Source organism: Miniopterus schreibersii (assembly GCF_964146895.1).
Source record: "Miniopterus schreibersii genome assembly, chromosome: 1".
Classification (NCBI taxonomy): Eukaryota; Metazoa; Chordata; class Mammalia; order Chiroptera; family Miniopteridae; genus Miniopterus; species Miniopterus schreibersii.
The window spans coordinates 200,561,646-200,585,189 of NC_138101.1; the positions used below are offsets into that span (position 1 = coordinate 200,561,646).

Sequence of the window (23,544 nt, forward strand, 5' to 3'; positions counted from 1 at the left end):
CTGGGGAAATGGCACCGAAGCGGAGACCCAGCGACAAGCACGTCCCTTCACCTCTGTCTGTGTGCACATCGAAGGGGGTGGAGTCTCATGGGCTGTCCCCGGGGCGACCGCAGAAGGGACTCCTGCCTCTTTCCCACTCTCGCCTTGGCATGCTTTGACCTGTTCCCAGTAAGTGTTCTCATTGTGTGTGTATGTTTTTTCAGGCCCATAAAACAAAGCATTGTAAAAGGGCAAATGGTCCGGGCTGGCTGGGCAGCAGGTGTCCCTTAAGCCCGGAATTCCTGCACTCTGTGCCCCCTGCAGCCCCTTCCCCAATTTTCAAAATATCTGCAGCTGCCCTCCTCCCCACCTCCGGAGGCCTGAGGGGCTCAAGTTTCTGTTTCAAGAAACCAGAGCTGCTGGCCCTGGAGGCTGACTTGGCTCTCAGGCCCTGGGGGGGGCGGGCGGGGGGGAGGGTGTCACTCAGGGCTTCCTCTTTGTCTTCAGGCTCTGCAGCTTCTCAGAAAGCCACCCCTCCCCCACCCTCAGGCTGCCAAGGACCTGGCCACTTTGGGTGTTGGGGAGAGGGAAGGACTCCCTCCACAAGCACAGGCCACGCTGGAGAGGTGGCTCCAGAGGCTTGGGGCTGCCTTGCCCAGGGCCAGGCCCCGGGGATCCCCTGCCTGGGGCGCCAGCACTCCGCAGGCTTCTGCAATGAGTATTTCCCCTCCATTGTGCAAATAGCAAAGGGAAGAACAGAAGGTGGGTGACAGAGGGGCCAAGTCACAGGTCCAGCTGACCCTGCGCTAACCTGACCAGGGCCCACCCTGGGGACCTCTGGCAGGCCACACCTAGGCTGGACTCAGACTGAAAACGAGGGTGGTCAGCAGCTGTGGTTGGGGAAGGGGAGGGGCCTTGAGGTCTTTAGACCCAAATGTCAAGGTGAGGCCCCACACCAGGCAGGCGGCTGCTTGGGAGCCTCGTGGTCCCAGGGCAGGGCAGCAAGGGTGTGGGGCTGGAGGGTGCCCCTGGCTGAACTAGTTCTTACTGTGGACCCTCCACTTTCCCCAGTGCCCACAGAAGCCGGTTTAGTGGCGTCTAGGAGAGAAGCCAGGTGACGTCACCTGGCCAGTTTACAGTCTGGGTTCCTCAGAGATCACACCTGGTTATGCATTAACCACCTAGCCCTGGAAGGGGAGGGAAGCCTCAAAGGAGTCTCTGGCCTTTCATCCACAGATCTTGGCCCCCCGCTCAGCAGGGCGGGCAGAGGTGGGCCAGGTGCAAGGGCAGGGCTGTGGACTGGAGGCCATCCTTGGAGTCTGTGTCCAAGTGCAGCCAGGGTAGCCATCACTTCCTCCTCGTGCTCTGTCCCTAAGCTCTGCAGAACCCAGAGGGGAAGTTGACTGGGGTCAGCAGAGGGGCAGGGCTGCCCGGAGTCACAGTGGGCTGCTAGGCTGGGCTGGTCGGAGAGGGGGGCACTTCTCACCTGATCCCTGCGAGGGATGTGGGCAGAGCAGCCTCCCTCACAGGCCTCCTCAGCTTCTCCCTTTCCCCCAGGGTTTCCTTCCTGCCTGTTCCAATCTGTCATTGGTTCTCTGCAGCGAGTTTTACTGGCCTTAAATCCCAGCTCCACTCTGGCTGCACTGTGTGAACTTTGGCAAGTTACTTAACCTCCCTGAGTCTTAGTTTCCCCATCTGTGAACTGGTCCCTCCCTCACAGGATCGTGGAGAGGATTCAATGCAGGGACACTCAGCTGGGCTCACATGGCATCAGTTCTTATTAGGAAATTCCTGATATTAAAACTGCCCTGGGCAAGGCGCCAACCTGACCTGGGGGATTAGCTGGGGCCTGGGGGAGGAGCCAGTGCTTGAGGACTCCAGCCGAGGGTTGGGGCAGGCTCGGATGGAACAGATGCCTCTGGGAAGGCTGGCTGGAGGAGGGGGCAGCCAGTAATGTTCAAAGAGGCAAGTGGGAAGTCGGGACCACAGGAAACCACTGCCAAGTCACCCAGTCCTAATTTAGGCTTAGTATGGTCCCAGCCTGGGCTCCACACCACAGCTGAGTGGCCGGGGAAAGAGGAACCCCGGAGGAGAAGTGGAAAATCCAGCTCTCTCCGGAGCAATTAGGGTGCGATTCAGGCGGTGCATCCCAAGGCAGTAAAGCAGAGTCACCTGGAACAGGGGCTGGGTGGTCTCCACCTGGAGAGCGGGAGACAGGGAGGCCATGAAGCAGCCACACAGGGACATAAGCCCACAGAGAGCGGGAGGCCACCAACAGCCCCTCACCTCCTTATCGCCAGGGCTCCCAGACCCAGGCCCAGCCAGGGCAAGGGCATGGAAAGGCTGAGGCCAGGCACCTGGGTTCCCCCATGGCCTCTGAGGGCCACAGACTGGCCAGGCCTGGCCCCAGAGGAGGGAGAGTTCAGAGGCTGGGCTCTGGGGAGGGGCCGGCCCCGCAGGGCCCAGAGCGGCCAGGGCCTAGGTTAGGGCCCCGGAGAAGCCCCGGGATGGCGGGGTGGCCTGCGGGCGTCTCTAACCCTCTCCAGCCCCAGAGTTGACAGGACGAGCCCGGTTGCAGGGAGCTGCGCGCTGGAGGCGGACGGTCCGCGGCCCCCGCGCGCCCCACCCCCGGGAGGAACCGGTCCCGAGCCAGCGCGGCTGAGACATAACCGAGCTGCGCCTTCCCTTTCCTGCCCCTCCCCCAGCCCCTGGCTCCGGCCGCTGGCGCTGTCCCCACTGAGCCCAAAGTCAGCCCAGCTCGTCCAGCTCTCGTTGCACCCGGGTCCCAGGGGGGGAACCAGGACCCCTCCCTCCTGGAAGCAGCTCTGCCCTCCCAGGACGCGGCCTAAGGGCCCGGCGGGGGGAGAGGCTGGGTCTGCGCAGAGGCCACTCCCGCGGACTCTGCCAGACCGCCCCCTCCTGCACCCTGGCTGACCCGGGACAGAGCCCCTGGGACCACCCTCTGACCGCGACTGCATTTTCCGGATGCGCCCTGGGGCCGCTCAGGGCCGTCCCAGAGCCTTCTGCAGAGACGGGACGTCCACGCAGTGTCCTGGGGGCGGGGCAGCGGGCCGTGGGCCCCTGAGACTGGGAACCTGTCGGGACTCGGGGGGCCGTTGGGGGGGACGGGACCTGTCGGGACTTGGGGGGCCGTTGGGGGGGACGGGACCTGTCGGGACTTGGGGGCCATGGGGGGGCGACGGACACCTGTCGGGACTCGGGCGCCCTCGAGGGTGAACCTGTAGGGACTCGGGGGCCGGCGGGGGGGAACCTGTCGGGACTCGGGGGCCGTGGGGGGGGAACCTGTCGGGACTTGGGGACCGTGGGGGGGGAGGGAACCTGTCGGGACTCGGGGGCCGTCGGGGGGAGAACCTGTCGGGACTCGGGGGCCTTTGGGGGGGGAGGGGAACCTGTCGGGACTCGGGGGCCGTCGGGGGGAGAACCTGTCGGGACTCGGGGGCCTTTGGGGGGGGGAGGGGAACCTGTCGGGACTCGGGGGCCGTCGGGGGGGGAACCTGTCGGGACTCGGGGCCGTGGGGGGCGCTTGCCCGGGACTCTCGGCCCATCTCCCGCCGCGAGTGTAAACGAGGGAATCTCGCCCGGCAGGCGGCCGACCGGAGGGACCGCCCACGGGCCGTGACGTCATCGGCAGGCGCCGCGCCGGAGCCGGAAGTGCAGCGGCCGCCGAGCCACGTGCGGAGCCTCCCGGAGCCGGCGGGCGTCGCGGGTGAGACTCGCGGGGGCCCAGGCAGAGCGCGGGCGGGGCGGCCCGGGTCCTGCGCGCCCCTCCGGCCTCCGAGGCCCGCCCCGGCCCCTCGCCGCTGGGCCAGCCCGCTGCGCGGTTCGCGGCGCCCCCAGCTTCCGCGGGTGGGGCCCTCCCGTGTCCCTGCCCCTGTCCCTGCCCGTGTCCGTGTCCCTGCCCCTGTCCCTCCCCGTGTCCCTGTCCCTGCCCGTGTCCGTGTCCCTGCCCCTGTCCCTCCCCGTGTCCCTGCCCCTGTCCCTCCCCGTGTCCCTGTCCCTGCCCGTGTCCCTGCCCGTGTCCCTGCCCCTGTCCCTGCCCGTGTCCCTGTCCCTGCCCGTGTCCCTCCCCGTGTCCCTGTCCCTCCCCGTGTCCCTGCCCCTCCCCGTGTCCCTGCCCGTGTCCCTGCCCCTGCCCGTGTCCCTGCCCCTGCCCGTGTCCCTGCCCCTGCCCGTGTCCCTGCCCCTCCCCGTGTCCCTGCCCCTGCCCGTGTCCCTGCCCCTGCCCGTGTCCCTGCCCCTGCCCCTGCCCCTCCGGCCTCCTCCGCACCCTTCCGCCCTGACGCCGCCCTGGGGAGATTGGGGAGGCGGGGTTCCGCTGAGCCCACCGGCCAGGAGTGGCCCTGGCCAGGAGTGGAGGTGACCTTGTGCTCCTTCCCCGCGGGGGGCCGCCCTCATCTCACCTGGAGGATGGGCGACCAGCCCCTGGAGGCGATGACAGGGTTAGGTCCTGGCTTTGAGGGAATCCTTGCTGTGGTCTGGCCTCTGTCCCTCCGTCTGTGATTTGGGCTGATGGCTTGTGTCTCGTGACCCAGACCAAGAAGGGCTTCAAATGTCAGCCAGGGTGCAGCCCTATTGGGCTGTCCTGGTGGGCAATGCCAGGGCCTAAGCCCGCGGCCCTACTCCCACCCCATGGCTTAGGACCTGGGAGTCACCGTGCACATCCTGCCTCCTGGCGCCATCCCTTGCTCATGCCCCTGTTCCTCTTCCCAGGTCCCTGGCACCCGCCTGAGAGCAACACTATGAGCTTTGTAGCTTATGAGGAGCTGATCAAAGAGGGTGACACAGCCATCCTGTCACTGGGCCACGGTTCAATGGTGGCAGTTCGCGTGCAGCGTGGAGCACAGACCCAAACCCGGCACGGCGTCCTGCGGCACTCGGTAGACCTCATTGGCCGTCCTTTTGGTTCCAAGGTGACCTGCGGCCGAGGCGGCTGGGTGTACGTGCTGCACCCCACACCTGAGCTCTGGACACTGAACCTGCCGCACCGCACCCAGATCCTCTACTCCACCGACATCGCCCTGCTCACCATGATGCTGGAGCTTCGGCCTGGCTCTGTGGTCTGTGAATCTGGTGAGTGCTTCAGACTGCATCTGTCTACCTCAGAAACGGACGCGCTGGTGGAGGTCAGCCCCAGCGTTCAGACAGTGTCCCGCATGCCCTTCCTGAAAATAGGCGTGGCCACTTGACCTCTGTTTTAACAGGACCTTTTTGGGGGGCTGACTGCAGGGAGAAAGGACAGAAGCAGGGAAGTTAGTCAGGAAGCTGGTGCTATAATCTGAGTGAGAGCTGACCAAGGATGGGCCCCCGGGGGGGGGTGGCCAGGGAGGGTCCTGCCTGTCTTGGGGAGGTGGGGCCACAGTGCTGCTCAGTGCTGACCATTCCCTAGCCCTGTGCTGACAGAAAGGCAGTGGTTGGCTTGCCCAGCAGTCCCCGACTGCTGCAAGTGGGAACCCCACGCCCAGGACTGAGAGGTACCCCTTCCTGGAGGGTGGCAGGGGCTACTTCGAGATGCTCATGGTTGCGGGGGAGCCTGCCCCATGCACATAACCAATCAGCATCATTGTCACTGAGCCCAGGAGCTGGGGTGCAGGTGGGAGTGCCTGAAGGCCAGCTGTTCTCAGGCCTTTCCCCACCCACAGACACACCCAGAGGTGCTGAAACATTGGTGGGGTGGAGATCGAAGCATGCAGCCTGGCAATGGACAGCCCATGTCCAGGTGACCTAGATTCCCAGCATGTTCCTTATGGGCAGGACAGCTGGGGTCGGCAGTCAAAAGAGTCCCCAGCACCACTGCTGCCAGCTTTCTGAGGGCTTCACACCATCCTGTCCCTCTCTGGGCCTTGGCTTCTCCATGTGGACAGTTGGATGTTCCCTGTTGCCCAGCCCAACACTTAGAAATAGGACGAGGCAGATGCAGGCCCTAGGCTCTGGGTCAGAGAATGGGTGGGGCTGGGCAGAGCCCGAGCACTCAGCACAAGGGCACCTGGGTGCTGGTGGCCAGTGGGCAGCAGAACTCAGAGCCCATTTCAGTCCCTGCTTCACCCTCAGCCAGGGCTTCACTCCAGTTGGGGAAAAAGGGCTCGGGCAGTGGGCATGCTCTGGGCTCCTCTGGTGTGCCAGCTCCCCTTCTGGGACCTGGAGGCACAGCCATAGACCAGACAGAACAAATTTTCACTTCTCAGAGGAACAGATGGTAAGGTCAGTTGCACCATTTTAGTGTGTTGATTGCTTGAGGCTCGTAAGACAGGCTGCGTGTTTGAGGGTCACTCCAAGAGGGGTCCCTCCAGCTGGGGTGGTCAGAGAGGACCTCTGCAAAAGGGACATTGAATTGGAAACGATGAGAAGAGGTACCTACCAAGAGCCAAGGGAGAGTGTCACCTGAGGGAGAGCATGCAGAGGCCCCCAGTGAGGGACAGCCCAGAGGCCAGCATGGGTGGAGCAAGAAATGAGGTCAGGGAGGGAAGGGGCACAGCTTGGAGTGCTATTTGGAGTCTGACCCCACCCTGCGTGGAACGGGAGCTCGGCCAATTTGTGCAGAGAGTCAACCCGGTCTGACTGGGGCTGTTAGGACGATTGCAGGCAGCCAGTCTGGTGGCTGTTGCAGAGCCAGGAGGGAGGGGCCCAGGCGGGCTCAGCAGGCAGGTGGGGACAAGACAAGCAGTGGGTCTGGGAGAGACGTGGAAGGCGTGGAAAGCGTTCATGGTGGATCAGATGTGGGTGGGAGAAGGGAGAGTCAAGGGCGCCTCGCGGTGGCTGCTGTGCAGTGGATGTGGTTGATCGGGCTGCGGAAGGCTCGGCAGAGTGGACTTGGTGCTGGATCGGGTCCCGCTTTGCACTTGCTAGTGCCGAGCACCATTTGGGTGTTGTAGGGAGGCGGTGAGTGTGCAGTAGACACCAGGTAGGAGTCGAGTGGAGGGATATGGCTGTGAGAAGTTGTCATCAAGTAGGTGGCACATGTGACTGTGGGGTGAGCAGAGGTCGGGGGTGGATGGGGGACACAGGCTTCAGCTGGGAGCTGCAGGATAGGGAGTCAAGCAGAGAGGCGGCCTGGTGCAGTTGGGCAGAAGCTGGGAGACAGTGACCTGGCGGGAGAGGAGCTCTGTGGTAAGTTGGTGTCAGGATACCATGAAGGGGGGCAGCAAGGCAAGGGCAGAGGAGATGGGGGGCAGAGAGATGGACCCGCATGAGTGGGTCTGGAGCTCAGGGAACTGGGAACCAGCCACCACATGGAAGGCGATGGGACAGACCCAGGCCCATTTGTCTGCTCTGTCCAGGCACTGCAGAGCCTCGGGACAGCTTCCCCACACAACCCAGTCTCCAGGTCTGCAGCCGGGTTTGCTCCATTGCTGGGACTGAGCAGGGCAGACATCTCTGGTCAATTCCAGCTGTCCCACTCCCATCAGGGGTCAGAGGGCAGCCAGGACTGACAGGTAGCTCACAAGTGATGCCCATTGGTACCCTGGGCCAGCTGACCTTGTGGGCTCTCTGTGGGTCTCTCGGAGTTGTTTCCTGGCTGGACCCAGCAGTTCCACCTGACACCTGTCCCTCCAGGCACTGGCAGCGGCTCCGTGTCCCATGCCATCATCCGCACCATTGCACCCACGGGCCACCTGCACACGGTGGAGTTCCACCAGCAGCGGGCAGAGAAGGCGCGGGAGGAGTTCCAGGAGCACCGCGTGGGCCGCTGGGTGACGGTGCGCAACCAGGACGTGTGCCGCAGCGGCTTCGGCGTGAGCCACGTGGCTGATGCCGTCTTTCTGGACATCCCGTCACCATGGGAGGCTGTGGGCCATGCCTGGGATGCCCTCAAGGTTGAAGGTGCATGGGGCTTCTGGGAGGGGTGTGCCCTGGGGGCTTAGCTCTGGGGCCTGGCCAGGACACTGATTGACCTGAGGTAGGGGTGAGTCAGACTGGTCTGGGGGAGCCTGGGGAGGTCACCTGGTGAGAGGGTGAGGGTTAGAGGAGTCAGGTTGGTGAGAATGAGGCTCCAACTTGGAGCCACCAGTGGGTCCCACCCCGAAGTGAGAGATGTCTCAGGCCCATGGAGATGTGGCTGCCCTGCCTGAGTGAGAGGTGGACCTGCACCACAGGGTGTGCCAGAGGTCAGAGGTCAGCCCCTGACCCCAGTGGCTCCCTGCAGTCGCCCCTCCCCCCAGCCTGGAGCTGGCAGCTGGTCCCGCAGCTGGTCCCGTTTAGGCAAGAAGCTGGTGTGGAGGCGGGAAGTGGGCTCCGAGCCAGGGAGCGCTGGCGGCCCCCGGTTTTTCCCTTTTCTGGAGAAGGAGCCACACAGGCAGCGGCCCCTTTCCTCCTGCCAGCTGAACCCGTAGCTAGAGGGAGGGGTTTTCCCTCGGAGAGAAAGGCAGATGCCAGGCGGCTCCCCCAGCAAGGTGGCGGCCAGTGCATCCCCGCCAGCTGGCTCAGGCTCCTCCTGGACTCCCAGGTCTCTGCCAAGATGGCCTGGGGCTGGGGATCTGGGCAGCCCTGGTTCCCCCCTGTCTCCGCTCTCTCCAGCTTTGCCGCAGCACCACTGCCCCGCCCTGCTCTCTACCCCCTGCTCCAGGGACACCAGTGGGTCCAGACTCCGGTCCCAGGCAGGCCAGAGCCGGCTGCACAGCCTTGGCTGAGCCCAGGCCATCCGTTCAACCGCCGCCTCTTGCTGCTGAGACTCCTTGCTGGTAGCTGGCCCGGGGGAGCCACACCATCTGTTTCCCGTCCTCTGTGCCCCTTTAAGTCCCTCCTCCGGGCTCTTGTCTCCGGCTCTGTTTGTCCCGGGCCCAGAGGCTTTCCACTCACTCGTGGTCTGGCGTTTTCCGGCCGCTCGCCAGCCCACTGTGAGCCTGGCCCGGCAAAGTGCGGCCTCCACTCTCTGGACCTCGGGCTGGCCAGCAGGTTCAGGCCCTCGCCTAGTGGGACCTTGGTTTCCCTGGCAGTGTACGCCCTCTTGGTAGTGACACTCTGGGTGGCACATGCTTCCTCCAAGCCCAGGCCTCCCTGCAGCCCTGACAGGGAGACGTGTTCCCGGTTATGGTCGAGGTGACCAGGACCCAGGCACACGCCTCCCCCACCCTGGCTTCCCGAGCCTTCCCTGTCAGGACTGGGACTGGGCCAGGCTGAGGGGCACTGCAGGCAGCCCCCAGTGGGAGGGGCAGGAAGAGACTTTCAGCTCCCACCCCCACCCCCCATCATCCTTGGCCTTCTGGCCCCTGCTCAGAGGAGGTGCTTCCAGTTCCCAGGAGCTGGGACAGCCCCTGATCTTGTGACTCAATGTCCTCACCCACCCCTGAGCCCCCTCCCCTGCCCCACCCAGTGCTGATGTGTCTGGTTAGAGCTTTATGGCTGGAGGCATCTGGTTAAGGCTGTCTGGTTAGAGCCATCTGGTTAGAACTGTCTGGTTAAGGCCATCTGGTTAGGGCTGCCTGGTTAGAGCTGTCTAGTTAAGGCCATCTGGTTGGAGCCATGTGGTTAGAGCTGTTCTGGGCCCAGTGAGCTGGCAGCTGTGATGCCAAGGCCCCACCTAACCCCTGACCCCAGCTCTTCATGACCTGAGCACGTGGCAGGTCAGGCATCCCCCCTCCTCACTCAGTGGGGTTTCTTTACCAGTGCCCGCTCCTGGAGGGCCGGGTGGTGACATCACCCTGCAGTCCCAGCCGCAGACCAGCTGGAGAAGGCTGCCGGGCGGGCGGGCGGCTGCTCTGACACCGCGTCCTGCTCCCGCAGGCGGGCGCTTCTGCTCCTTCTCGCCCTGCATCGAGCAGGTGCAGCGCACGTGCCAGGCGCTGGCGGCCAGAGGCTTCTCGGAGCTGAGCACCGTGGAGGTGCTGCCCCAGGTGTACAACGTGCGCACCATCAGCCTGCCCGCGCCGGACCTGGGCGCCAGCCCCGGCCCCGACGCCAGCCCCTTCCGCAGCGGGACGCCCATGAAGGAGACCGTGGGCCACACTGGCTACCTGACCTTTGCCACCAAGACCCCGGACTAGTGGGCTGCCCACCAGGAGCTCCGGGGAGCTGGGAGCGCGTGGCCCCAGCAGGGCGGCTCTGCCTGCTGCAGGCCGCCTTATATGGTCAGCGGAGGCCCGCTGGGCTTGTGTTTAGACAGATGGTGGGGTGGGGCATGGGGGCCCCCTGGGAGCCAGCCAGCTCCAGGACTCAGGTCCCTGGGGAGGAGGCCTCCACCGTGCCCAGTGTCCCTGTCCTGCTGCTGCTCATTGACATTCAAAGTCCCCACTGCCATAGGCTCTCCTGGGGGCTGAGGGCCAGGAGTAGAGCTGGTGGCCCCAAGCAGCAAAATAGGTGGGGGAGCAAAGACAAGGAGGAGGGCCGGGGGCTTGGTGCTGCAGTGGACCCCGGGACCCCCGAGGCCCAGCCCCGCCTTGGCCAGGCTGGCCCGGCAACTGTGGAGAGGCCACCCAGCACCTTGGGTATTGCCACCCCCTCCCCTCTAGAGGGCAGCCCACCCACCACCCCGTTTTCCTGCCTGGGAGCCGCCTTCTGCCGTGAGAACACGCAGCTTCCATCACTCAGGGGCCCGAGGATGGTGACATGCTGCAGCGGACCCAGCCAGTCCTAGTTGGATCTGTTAGGGCCCTTGTTCAACCCCAGCGTTTCTCAGGTGCCCCTGCCCCTCACAGAAGCCCTGGGGTTGTGGGGTGGCGGGGTATATCCAGGACAGAGGGCAGGACGCCAGAACCGGGGCACATGTCACCTGCCCCAGCCCGGCCTCCAACTTGGGGGCGTGTGGCTGGTGCCCCTGCCTGCACTACGCACACAGGGCCTGGCACATGCCCTGGGCCCACGGGTACTGTGCCGGCACGAGGCCCGGCCTGACTGTGGCTGGTAAAGAATAAACCTGATGCCCTGCATAGCAACTGGTCTCTGGTGTCCTGAGAGGCCAGGCCCCTCCCCCATGCAGTGCCCAGGCTGGGCCTCCTGCATGCAGCCCGCCTGGCCCCTGATTCTTCCTGTCGCATTGCAGGCGCCACAGGACTCTAAACTGCGGGACAACAGCCTTGGATGACTGGGACAAAGGGGCGAGTGTGTGGCCACCCCCACCCAGCTGCAAAAAGGGCCACTTGTCCCTGGGACGGATGGAGGAGGAGGGAGGAGAGAGCGTGTGTGTGCTTGCGTGTCCGACTATGTCCCAGAGCTCTGGGCGCTCCCCCCACAGCCCTGTGTGGCCTGTCACACAGGTGCCCTGGTGCCCTGGTGCCTCTCGTGCACCCCGAAGGGCCCGGAGCTCAAGAAGGACCCCGAGACCCCTATCCGGTTTGAGGCTACCCCTGGTTTTGTGGGTCCTCGGAGGGGTGCCAAGCAAGGCGGACTGCAGGAGCACCAGTCTCCTAGTGTCAGTGTCCCCAGGCTGGTGGCTTCCTACTCCTACATCCTGTGCAGCCTCATGGGAGGACCTTTGTCCCCTCAGGGTCTCTGGAGCCAGTAGCCCTGCCCCAGGAGGCTTATCCCCACTTCCAGGACTTGTCCTGACCTCAGACTAGTGCCCAGCCTAGGGGACAGAGGAGGGATGAGACAAGGGCCTTACCCTGGCCTTAGGGCAAGACCTGCGGGTGTCCGTTGTGGGTGGGGCTCCCCAGCATTTACAGAGCACACAGGCCCAATCTCCTATGCATCCTTCAAGGCCCCTCTCAAATGTGCCTTTTGCAAACCTCCCACCCCTGCCCCAGAGCAGGAGCATCCTACTCAACTGTCCTCCGCTTCCACGCTGTATTATGTGATCATTCCTGGGGCTCCCTCCAGCCTGGGGCCCCTGCAGGCAAAGGAGCAGGGGCCTGGTGCACCCCAGTTCTGCAGATGGGGAGCCTGATGCCCAGAAAGGTGGTGTCAGGGCCTGGGGCAGGCTAGTGACCAGTAGGTCAGTTGACGGTCATCTCCTTGAGTCTGCAGCATGGGGCTGGTCACGGGGCAAGGATTCACCCAGTAACTCCCCGCTCCACCCCAGACATTCCGTAGCCCTCAGTTTTTCCTTGGAAATTTCTCACAGCCCCACCCTGTTGAGTAACAGAAGTAACATCCAACTCCCTCCCCTGCCCCCAGAAGACCCGGAGACTGCCTCCAAGGGCCCCACCAGGATCCCACCCTAGGGCCAGAACTGGAGTCTCCCTGCATGGATGCCAGCTCCTGCCACCTCCCCCAGGAAGCCCCCCGCCTCAGGCCTTGCCCTCCTCAGCCCGTGTGTGCTGCTCATGGCCTCGCCTGTTTCTCACCTGTCCTTTAGGGGACGCCTGCGCTCCTGCCTCTTTCTCAAGGTCAGGCGGGCTGCATGGAGCCCTCCCCCACCCCAGCCCACCGCACAGGTGGAGAAACTGAGGCACAGAGGAAATCGGACTCACTGGGCTCCCGCCCCCCCACTTCTGCACACCCACCAAGACCGCCCGTATCACACGCTCCTAGCCCTGCAAGGTCCCCTAGGGTGTGACCACAGGCAGAGGAAGAGGTTTCTGCTGTAGTCATGGAGACTCAGGGCCTGGGGCAGGCGAGTGACCAGTAGGTCAGTGACAGTCACCTCCTTGAGTCTGCAGCATGGGGCTGGTCACAGGGCAAGGATTCACCCGGTAACTGCAGGGTCTGGAAGGGCTGCTAGGAACTGGAGGGGGTGAGCAGGAGGCCTCCCCAGGTGGAAGTGAGCAGGAGACCCTCAGGCAGGCCAGTCACCTGCTCCCAGTGCTCCACACAGGGCCTCACTGCCAGCCAGTGTGTGTCCCTGCCTCCTGGCAGGGCATTGCTCCCAATGCCCCCAGGAGGGAGCATGCAGGTGGGGGCTGATGGTGCCCAATCCTCAGGACTCTACCCTCTCACACAGCACATGTGGGCTGAGCATCTTCCAGAGCCGGGTACTCCTGGTGCTGAGGATCCAGATGATCAGGGAAGTCTAGCCTGAGGGGCTAGGGGGGGAGCGGGGGACAAGTGCATGGCAGGAGCAAAGCTAGGGAAGAGTTGGACCTATGCTGGGAGGGGGTCAGAATAGGAAGGCCTCGCTAGGAGGTGGCCAGACCCCACTCCACCCTCTGCCATGTCTGCCTGGGTCACAACCACCCTCTGGCACGGCGCAGGGGAGATTAAGTATTACGTTTGCACAGTTCATACTCACAGAATGTCTATTATCAGTGGAGCTGCTCTGCTGCTGCCTCCAGGAAGCCCCCCATTCTGTGTGTCAGATTCCAAGGCCAGAATTTTGGGGCCACTCTGGGTCCATCTGATATCTTTTGTGCTTTGGGGCACTTGAATAGCTCTTTGCTTCAGGGGTGTTTGAAGAGTTAATCAGGAAACCAGGAGAGATTAGACATGGAGACTCCTCTGGCAAATGCCAGTTGCCCGGTCTCTGTGCTCATAGTTGCATAATAAAACCCAACACTGAGACCCTTCGGCTGGGCATGGGCAGACGGCACTTCAGTTGACCTCCACGACTTTAAAGACTTGTATCAGTTAGCTGTCACCTTAGATATGCTGCATAACAAATATCTCCCCCCAGAAAATACAACTCGGAGGCCTAAAGAAGCAGTCAGTTCCTCTTGGGTCTGTGGCTTGGCCGCTCTCAGCCAACCTCAGCCAGGCCCGTTCATGAGTGGGGGCTGAGGTGGCAGAAGGTCCCCTTCCTCAGACAGTGCCCTGGCCTGTGCGTGCCAGTGTCGTGTCCGCAGCTCAGGTATCCAGGACGAGCCAGGTCATGGGAGCACTTGTCAAGCCTTTGGTCACGTGGCCTAACCTCTAGTCAGGGCCAAGTGAGACCCTGAGTTTTTAGAGAAGGGCTGTGTCCCACAGGCACGGGGTGAGTGCTGGCAGGGCCTCCTCTGCCCTGGTGGGCACTGAGCACCGTGGGTCCTCAGTGAGTAGGGAGGGCCTGCAGGGCCTCGTCAGCCCCGCCGTCCTCCCTGAGCTGCGTCTCTGTGCCCTGGCTGAGGGCATTTCAAAGTCAGGCCGCCGGCAAGCAAGGCATCGGCGGGAGGGAATTACTCAGCTCCCACCAGGCCAAGAATAGCTCAGAATTGGGTCACGCTCTAACAGAGGGCTCTGGTCACAGCCTCCAGCCTCTGACAATAATCAGCTTCTCCCCGACATCTGTCCCTTTAAAGAGGGGAGGCTGGGTGTGGGCACATTTTTAGAAGATGGGGACAGGGAGGGGAGTGTGTTCATGGCTGGCGCTCCGTCCCTTCTCCCATTTCCTTTGCTCTCCCTGCCCCCGCCTGACAGGCATCCCTGCCCACCCTGCAGCTGCCCCTCTCCCCAGGACCCATCAGCACCCATGCACAGGCCAGGTGGCATGACACAGCTCCAGGCACCGTTGGCACCACGTGCCCCCTCACAGGTGAGGGACACTGGTCTGGCTCAGCTGGGAGGGTGGAGGCCTCCTGCCCGACCCTGCTGACCTTGCCCTTGACCTCCTGGGTAGGATAGACCAAATGCCACTGCCCCAAGCCCCCTGCTTTGACTCCCTCCTGGGTGCTCCTTCCTTCGAAGGCAGATAAAGGCCGTGGCGGGGAGTTGGCCAGCCCACCTCTCCGAGGATTCCAGGGGCTCATCTCCCACCCACAAGACCTGAAGTCTTGCTCCTTGGCCGCCCCTCACCTTCCCACTCAGACGACATGGGGAATGCAGTCCCCCCACCCTACAAAACCTCCCTATGTATCAGCCCCAGCAGTTGGCACAGGTGGGCCCTCTCCCTGCCCTTGGCCCTGGGCCCCTCCTCCCACCCCACACAGCCGAGGGGACCTTGGGTCCGGCACCCAGGGATGGACAGGTAGAAATCACTGTGTCCGGGGACACAGTGCGGAGCCAGGTGCCTCACTGAGCTCAAACATGCGCTTTGGGGGAAGAAGAAATGCTTGGGTGGCCTTTTGACAGAACCCAAAGCTCAGCAACCCTCACAGACTTCCTATCTCCATAGTAGTGTCAGTGTGCCCTCCCCTGTATTTCTGCCAGCTGCCCCCCCCCCCGGGAGGCGGGAGTGTCCTCCCTTGGCCTGGCCTTCAGCCCTCTCTGCTGGCCTCCCTCGTGGCTGATGACAGAAGCCCCCAGATGAGAGCCTGGCTGGGTGCAGTCGGGTACCTGCCGACCCTGCACAGGGCTCTTGGTACCTGGAGTGACGGGACTGCTCACCTGCAGGCGTTATTCCCAGGGGTCCCGAGCTGCACCCACCTTGCCAGGGGGCTAGTTCCGAGGCAGAATCTCGGTCCCCCCGCCCCCAGAGCTCCTAATCGGAAGGCGTGATTTAGGTGGATTCCCCTGGTGATTGGAACATTCAAGTTTGAGACGCACCAGGCTGGCTCATCTGTCCCTCTCTGCCACTAGAAAGCCAGAGCTAAATCTGCTGTGGTTTGGCAGGAGTGTACAGAGCTCACCGTATCCCATCTCCCCACCTCCTCCTGCCCCAGGTAGCCTGAGAGGACTGAGGTGGGCGATGTCACAGGTTCCCGAAGCCCGCATTGTCGTCACCTGGGTACACTGCCGCCAAGTGGTGCGTTAGGGCGCCAGACCACTCTCGAAACAGTACAGTAAATACTCCTATCCAGACACCTACCCTCTGCTCTGTGCGTCCCAGGCACTGTTTTGGCTCTTTAATCTTCACAAACCAGAGGCAGTTCGGTGCGAGGTGCCGGGTGACAGGCCCAGTCCTAAGCCTTTGCCACAGGTATGTTCACGGCGTGTCCGTGGAGCGGAGGTTGCTCAGTGCACATGCAGATTCCTGGCCCTGCCCAGCTCTAGACCTCGGGGTGGGGCCCAGCCATCGTACCAGGGGAACGGGAATTTCTCAAACTTCTTTCCTTCCTTTGATTTCTTGAAACAAAACACGTTTATTAACTTAAGCATCTGGGACACAACGCTATGGAAGCTTCCAGCACCATCTCCCGCGCTCTTTTCGAGGCTGCCCTGTTGTCCACCTCAGTTTGGCCCGGATGTTTGTGTGGAATCCCCAGGTCCCTCTCAGGGTCACTGTCTCCCGTGAGGGGGGGGGGGTTCTACCTCGCAGGTGCCGGGGACCCAGAGTGTGAGCTGAGCCGAGGCGTGCGTGGACCTTGTTGGTCCTGCTATGAACAAACCAAATGTTTTATGTTGCAACATGAGACAGCGGGGACATCTGAGGCCTGCGTGGCTGTGTCGTGGGTTTGCTAAGGACACTGTGACATGATCGGGTGGAGCTGAGACCCTGGCAGTCCTGGGTCCTGGGAGTGGAAAAAGGTGAGTCTGTCTGCCCTTATGTGACCTTTTACAGAATAAAAAGTTATTGGGTTTAAAAAAAATTTTTTTGTTTGTTTATTGAATTTAGAGAGAGAGGAAATGGGGAGAGAGAAACATGGATTTGTTGCTCCGCTTACTGAGGCCTCATTGGTTGACTCTCGCATGTGCCCTGACCAGGGACTGAACCTGAAACCTCGGGTTATCCGCAGGACGCTCTAACCCCGAGCTCCCGGGCAGGGCTGCTGTTGGGTTTTTTAAAAGGAAAAATGCGCCCGGCCGGGGTGGCTCAGTGGTTGAGCCTCGACCCAGGATCCAGGAGATCAGGGTTCGATTCCCGGTCGGGGCACAGGCCCGGGTTGCGGCTCGATCCCCAGCAGGGGGCGCGCAGGAGGCAGCCGATCAGTGACTCTCACCATGGATGTTTCTCTCTCTCCCTCTCCCTTCCTCTCTCTGAAATCAATAAAGGTATTTAAATAGATAGATGATAGATGATAGATGATAGATAGATAGATAGATAGATAGATAGATAGATAGATAGATAGATAGATAGATAGATAGATGATAGATAGATAGATAGATGATAGATAGATAGATGGATGATAGATAGATGATAGATAGATTAGATAAATAGGTAGATAGATAGATATAGATAAATAAAAATAAAAGGAAAATGCCCCAGGCTGCTTCCACCGCGTGTGTTCCAGGCCCGAGCAGGCCAAGGAGTCGCTGAAATCCCCGCCCTTCGGGTGCCCCGGGCCCCCCAGAGCCATCAGGCCCCTCGGCCGGCCGGGCGGGTGTGTGTGGCGCCCCGGCCGGGGGGGCGCGGTGCCGTGGGGGGCCCAGTGCGCCGCCCCCAGGCCGCAGCCCCGCAGGGCCCGCCCCGCAGCCTCAGACGCGCCCCGGGACTGGGGCCGGGCGGGGCCCACGCGCGCTGGGCGAGCGGGCGGCCTGCGGGGCGGAGGCGGGGCCCTGCCCAGGAATGCGGGGGGGGGGGGGACAGCAGCGACCCGAGCTCGTCGCTAAGCTACCGGCACAATGGACGTGCCGGGCGCCCGGCAACGCGCGGGAGGCGCCCATCCCCCGGCGGCGCGGCTCCCACCCGGGACCGGAGGGCGCGTGGGCAGCGGGGCCCCGGGGGCAGCGCGGCCTCGCCCCGCCCGCCCCCGCCCCCGAGACCCGGGCCCGCCGGCCCAGCCGCCTCTGGTCCAGCTTCCCGCCGGGTCGGGTCCGGGTCCGGGTCCGAGCGCAGCGCTCTGGCCGCGCGGGGCTGGGAGGTCGCGGGCCCGGCCCTGCCCCCGGGGCTCCCCTGCAGCCCGCGCCCCGTCCGGCCGGTTTGCGACGGGACGGGGGCTGGTCCTGCCCCCGGGCCCCACCTCCCCTCCGCGGGGAGACTGGAGGGGGCGCCGCCCAGCGCCCCGGCGGGGGGCTCCGGCTGCCCCCAGGAGGTCAGCAGGACTCGCCCTCCTGCGCCCTCGGGCCGCCCCCCAGGATCCCCCCCCCCGGGCCTCGGACGCCCGGCGCCCCCCCGCCCTGAGAGACCGCAGCCCCGGGCCCGCCTCGGGTCCCAGCTCAGCCGCGCGGGGCCGCTCCTCCGGGGCCGGGACCCCCGCGACCCTCCCTGCGCTGGGCCGACCGGGCAGCATGGTCAGTGCAGCTGTGCAGCCCTTCAGGCCCCGCTGCCCCGCACCCCACCTCCGCTGCGGGTTTTCACAGCCCTGGGGGCTCTGACCCCTCTGCGCGGGCGCTCGGCCCGGGAGGCAGGTGGCGGCTGACCTTCCCCGTGCCCTGGGGAAAACCAGGGGAGCAGAAGGCGAGCCTGTCACAGCCCCACGGCCGTGGCATTGCGCAGAGGACGTGTCCTCTCGGAGCCTCTGCCCCCCAACCCCTGTGGAACAGGGTACCCCAGGAGCTCCCAGCTGGGCATGTGGGGGTTTCCTTGAGAGCCACGTGGGGAAGTACCCAGGGGCACCCAGGCCTGCCAGCCCCCCCCAGGTATGCACATGGACATGCACATGCATGCACACACGCACACAGACGGTGCACACACATGCATAGACATGGAATGCACATGCATGCACACACGCACGCAGATGGTGCACACACATGCACAGACATGGAATGCACACGCATGCACACACGCACACATGCATGGACATGGAATGCACATGCATGCACACATGCACACAGATGGTGCACATGCATGTACATGGAATGCACATGCATGCACACACAGAGATGGTGCACACACATGCATGGACATGGAGTGCACATGCATGCACACACACACAGAGACAGTGCACGCATACGCATGATGCCAGAAGTCACAGAATCCAGGGAGACACTGGCTTCAGCATCTGAGGACAAGGCACATCGCCCCCAGAACCCCTCCCAGTGATGGAGCCCACCCCAGGCCAGCGGAGAGCTGCCTGACCCCTCCTGAGGCTGTCCCCTGACACCTCAGGCTCCCTTTCCTGTAGCCCCCCACCCCTGAACTTGCCAGCCTGTCCTGGGGACCCAGACAGACAGCTGGACACAGATGCCACCACTGGGCTGAGACCCCCACAGTGGCCCTGGGCCCAGCATGGCATCTGGGGTGGGGTCTGCCCCTCAACAGGTACTGCCACTCATCAAGAGCAAAGCCAGGGAGGAGGCTGCCCCCTCCCCCCACTCTCCCCACTTCCCCAAGGAGGAGGCCCAGCCTCCCTAAGGCCTAGCTGGGGCCCCTGGGGTTTCTCCCAGGCTGAGAGCCGAGGACAAAGAGGCAGCTGCCAGCAGGGCGGGGTGGGGGGCCCAGGCCTTTGTGCGCCCAGTGCCGAGGGTGACCTCATCGCCCGCCAGAGAAGGGCCCTTTCTTCCCAAAGCGGCCGTTGGGAATCTGCCTGGGGACAAAGCCGCTGCCAGGCAGGGGACCAGCAAGCGGCCAGCCCCCCTCATGGCATAAATTAGGGGGGGCTGAGGTGGGGGAGGGGAGGGCAGATGCAGCTGGCGCCTGGGGGTGCATGCACTGAGGTCAACCCCAACTCCCGCTCCCACCGTACATGGGGCTGTCCCCTCCTAGCCTCCGTCAGTCATTCATCTCAACCCCTTCATTCATTCCACTGATGGCCTGGGGACGCAGAAGAGCAGCCCGGTAGATGGAGTGAATGGATGGGTGATGGGCTGGGGCTCCAGTCTGGAGGGAAATGGGGACAGATGGGTCACAGGCTCCCAGGGCTGGGGCAGGAAGGGAACTACTGAGCCAACACCCACAGTCTGTCCCTGTGGGGAAACTGAGGCCCAGCAGGAGCGCAGGCCTGAGGTTATGCAGCAGCCTGGCCAGCTCCCCAGGTGGGGTCAGGAAAACATTTGGTTTTCGAAGCATGGTGTCAGGTGACATCCACCCCAAGGGCGTCCTGTCCCCAGGGCCTGGGTGCTCCACAAAGCCTCCTCACAGCCTTGCTGGCCCTCAGCCCTCCCTCCTCAGGGAGCCACCTGCACCCGAGATGACCCCTGAGTGAGACACTGCCAGCGGGGTAGCCCAGAGTGGCCAATGGCAGCAGGGCCTCATGGGCCTCACAGGTCACTCAGAATCCTTTGGGCAGGCACACAGCACTCATATGCACATAGCACACATGTACATTCACACATGTACACTGAACACACGTGTATGCCCCATTTCTCCTCTGGTGGCTTGCTCAGCCTTCCCTAGGCACTGGAGACATTTGTCCCCATGCCCACAGCTGTGAGAGTACCTGGGTCTAGGCCAGGCAGCCTTCCTGCAGGAGGAGGCAGCGAGCTCAGAGCTGGCTCTGGAGGTCAGGACAGGCCCAGGAAGCAGGCACAGGTAAGCTGGTGCAGTCAGCAGGGCTTAGTGTCAGGCCCAGGGCCTCCTTCAAAGAGTGACAGCCCTCCCCTCCCCTGGCCAGGCTGATGACAGAGGCTGAGAGGGTGTCAGCGTGTTGACGGCACCCCCTGCCGTGGGCCCTGTTTCATGTTCAGTACTCCTGGTCACCCCCTCCCACCAGACCCTTTCCTGACTTGGGGGCCCTGGTCTGAGTGAGGCCTTTGGTCAGGGTCACAGAGATTTCTGAGGCTTGCAGTCACCCAAGCAGCACAGAGAGCTCCAAGATTTCCGGCCCTTTCACAACCGCTGGGTCCACAGCCACCAGAGGACAGGGAGGGAACTCGCCTGGCGGAGCGCCCACCTGCTGGGTGCCAGACATTTCTGCACCCCACCCCCATTTATGGGAGAGGACAGTCTCTAAGGCCTGGCCCAGCACCCACGGTTAGGGGAGTTGAAGAGGAGGCCACGGGCTCCCAGGACACTGAGCTGAGCCCCAGAGCTTGGGGCAAGGGGCCTCGAGAAGTGCGAAGGCCGGCATCCTCCCCAGCAGGCAGCCAGTGGGGCGAGGGGGCGGGAGTAAGTAGGCCAGTGCTTTGTGCGGCGTTGCCATGGCCCCCACCACCGCTGCTCTGCAGGCTTCCTTCTGGGCCTCCTTCCCAGGGCACCTCAGCAGGGGCCGGGCTCCCTCCCCAGCCCTGCCCAGCCCCAGCCCCAGTCTCCCAGCCCTCTTCCACCCTGGCCCCCGGCCCATCCACAGGCTAGTAGGGTGCCACGGCAGAGCATGTGTGTCCCACATTGTCACAAGCACAAAGCACACACATGCACCCACACACATGCACAGTGTACACAACACATGGACACAGCACTCATATGCACATAGCACACACGTGCATTCGCACATGTACACTGAACACACATGTATGCACACAGCATACATGCACAGCCATACAATGTGCTGGGTGTAGCTGCAGGAGCCACTATTTCAAGTCCCCAAGGGCTTTGTGGTCACCCCCAGGCAGGGCCGAGGAGGGAGAGGCAGCTGGAGGGAGGCTGCAGTGCAGAGCTGAGCTTCGGCTCCAAGACCCAGCTGGGCTCCGAGAGGCTGTGCAGCCTGAAGCCAGGCCTCAGAGGCCTTGGCAAGGGACCCACCTAGCTTCATCTGCACGCTGACTGTGGGGAAAAGGGGCGGCTTCTCTGTTGGCCTGGAATTTAGGGGACACACTGGCCTAAAGAGAAGACATGAGGGGCCTCCTCTGGGAGGTGTGGAACCCACTGACTCTTTCTCATGAGGTGGCTGCTGCCGTCCCCCAGGGCCTCGCTTGCACCTCGGACTCTCAACCCCATGGCAAAGTGGGTGTCACTGCCCACTTCACAGGCAGTGGCCCAGGTGCACTGGTGGGCAGCTGCCCTGGGGCCTGGGGCCCTGGGAGGCCCATCCTGACTCCTGTCTTCAATTGATGTCAAAGGGTGGAGTCTGGGCATCAGGGAGGGAGCTGACCCCAGGATCCCTGAACAGGGACTCCACTTAGGGCAGGTGGGGGAGGGGCAGTGCCATGCATTCCCTGGGGAGGGGCCTGGAGGGAGGGTCCCCTATGAGAGCCACAGCTGGGCCCCTTGATCCTCTGTCACAGCCTCTCCGCGTACAACACAGGGCTGGCCAGGGGTCCCCAAGCCCACCCAGGTCTGTGCGGGTGCTGGTTCCTGACTAGCAGGAGGGGCATGGGAAAGGGCAACTCCCTCCTGGCCGCCGTGGGCAGCACCAGGCCAGCCTCCAGAGGCTTCCTTACCCGGGTAAGGTGCACTGTCGCCTGAGCTGTCCTGGTGCTGCAGAGCCCACAGTGCAGCGTGGGGACCCTGGGGTGGGCCTGACAGGGCTCCTCGAGCCCCAGGAGCAGCAGGGGAGGCCCAGCCCTCCTTCCCACTGCCCATAGCAGCCTTCCTGAACCCAGGCTCGCCCACCTGCTGTGGATCTTCCTTTTCTCCAGCCCAGCTGTAGGGGCAGGTGTCTGTCCAACGGCGGAGCCGCGCAGAGCTGGTGGCTGGGGGCAGCGTTTGCAGTAAGGGGCAATTGGCGTGGGCCTGAAGGCTGAGCTGAATTACCCAGGAGGGAGGGACCAGGCTGCAGGGAGATGTTTGTGGGTGAGCTGGCCAGGGCCTGAGAAGGTCCTGCTCGGTGCCCAGCTCAGAGAGGGGCGAGTCAGAAGCTGCGAGGCCCACAGGGCTCCGTGGGGACTCCTGTGGTGCGTGGCGGCGGCAGGACAAAGCCCAGCACCAGCCCCACGCACCGCTCAGGGGCAGAAGCCGCAGCCCGGCGCCGCGGCCACCTGTTCACCGGGGCAAGGGCAGGTGCGCCGGGCAAGCGGCCCAGGTGGGACAGCTGCTCGCAGGCCGACCCCGCCCCCTCCCGGCCGCTCCCTCCACCCGGGAGTCCTGGGCTCCGCGAAGCTGGGCCGCGGGCGCCTCCTGGCGGCCGCAGGGGAACCCAGCAGGCGGGTGGGGCCCGGCGAGAAGGTGAATAATGACCCGCTCAGGACACTTCAAGGTGCTGCGGTGCAGGGTGCAGACGTTGCTGGGCGAAGGGCCAGGTGGTGGGGAACGTCTGGTTAGGGCCCCCCTCTCCACCCGGCCTGGCAGGCCCCCCAACGCAGTGGGGCTCAGACAAGCCTCTTGGGATCTCACCTGGAGGGACCCCTGGGGTACTCTCTGGAGCCTGCCAGGGTACAGGCCTCGCACTTGGGCAGACATTCATGGCCAGTCACCAGGCCAGGTTTGGTGGAGCTGCTGTAGGCTGGGCCTGAGGTAGGGGGCTCCCCCAGAAATGCTTAATCCCAGAGGGCCACGAGTACCTGGCGCTCTGTTCTGGGAGCCTCTGGTCCAGGATGCAGTTCTGCCTCCCCAGGTGCCCACCGCTTCCCCCACAACCAGCACAGCCCCACGGGAGCCTGCTCAGTGTGCGGCGTAAGTGAAGCCTAATGTGGTACAGTGCATGTCTGCGGCTGGGACATAATAGAACTGGCCAAATTCCCCAGAAATATTTCTTTTTAACCTGTCCAACTAGCTTTTTAAAAAATTTTTTATTTTTAAATATATTTTATTGGCTTGAGAGGAAGAGAAAAATCAATGAGTCATTGATCGGCTGCCTCCTGCACACCCCCTGCTGGGGATTCGAGCCCGCAACCCCGGCACGTGCCCTGACTGGGAATCGATCCTCGATCTCCTGGATTACAGGTCGATGCTCAACCGCTGAGCCGCACCAGCCGGGCCAACTTGGCTCTTCCCACTCCTGCGCCTACGAGTTTGCTTGGTCGAGGAGGCACTCCACTTCTCTTTGATCCCCTGGAAGACAGCAGGCAGCCAGACCACAGAGAAGTACGTGTAGGAAATGCTAGGACCAGAAAAATGTCACTGCTGTTGTGATGAGGTTTCAACAGAGACAATTGCCCAGTGAACGTGCGGGTCCTCACTGCAGGGAGAACAGGGGAGGGCTCAGGAAGCCCGCAGTGGGAGCATTTCGGAAACACTGGAAGGACTAAGGG

At 63.4% G+C, this 23,544-nt stretch overlaps 1 protein-coding gene across 3 annotated transcripts; it reads left to right on the forward strand.

The window, feature by feature from the left end:
- Positions 1–10,865, forward strand: TRMT61A (tRNA methyltransferase 61A). 3 transcript variants are annotated; one of them, XM_081150182.1, is made up of 5 exons: positions 1–168; positions 3,586–3,706; positions 4,711–5,070; positions 7,552–7,818; positions 9,718–10,865. In XM_081150182.1, the coding sequence occupies exons 1-5, from the start codon at positions 88–90 to the stop codon at positions 9,975–9,977; spliced, it is 1,089 nt and encodes a 362-aa protein (XP_081006308.1). In that variant the 5' UTR covers positions 1–87; the 3' UTR covers positions 9,978–10,865. The 3 variants fall into 3 exon arrangements, with proteins under 3 accessions (XP_081006308.1, XP_081006309.1, XP_081006310.1); XM_081150183.1 differs by lacking the exon at positions 1–168 and adding an exon at positions 2,703–3,017; XM_081150184.1 differs by lacking the exons at positions 1–168; positions 3,586–3,706 and adding an exon at positions 3,751–3,846.
- The last annotated feature ends 12,679 nt before the right edge of the window (positions 10,866–23,544 follow it).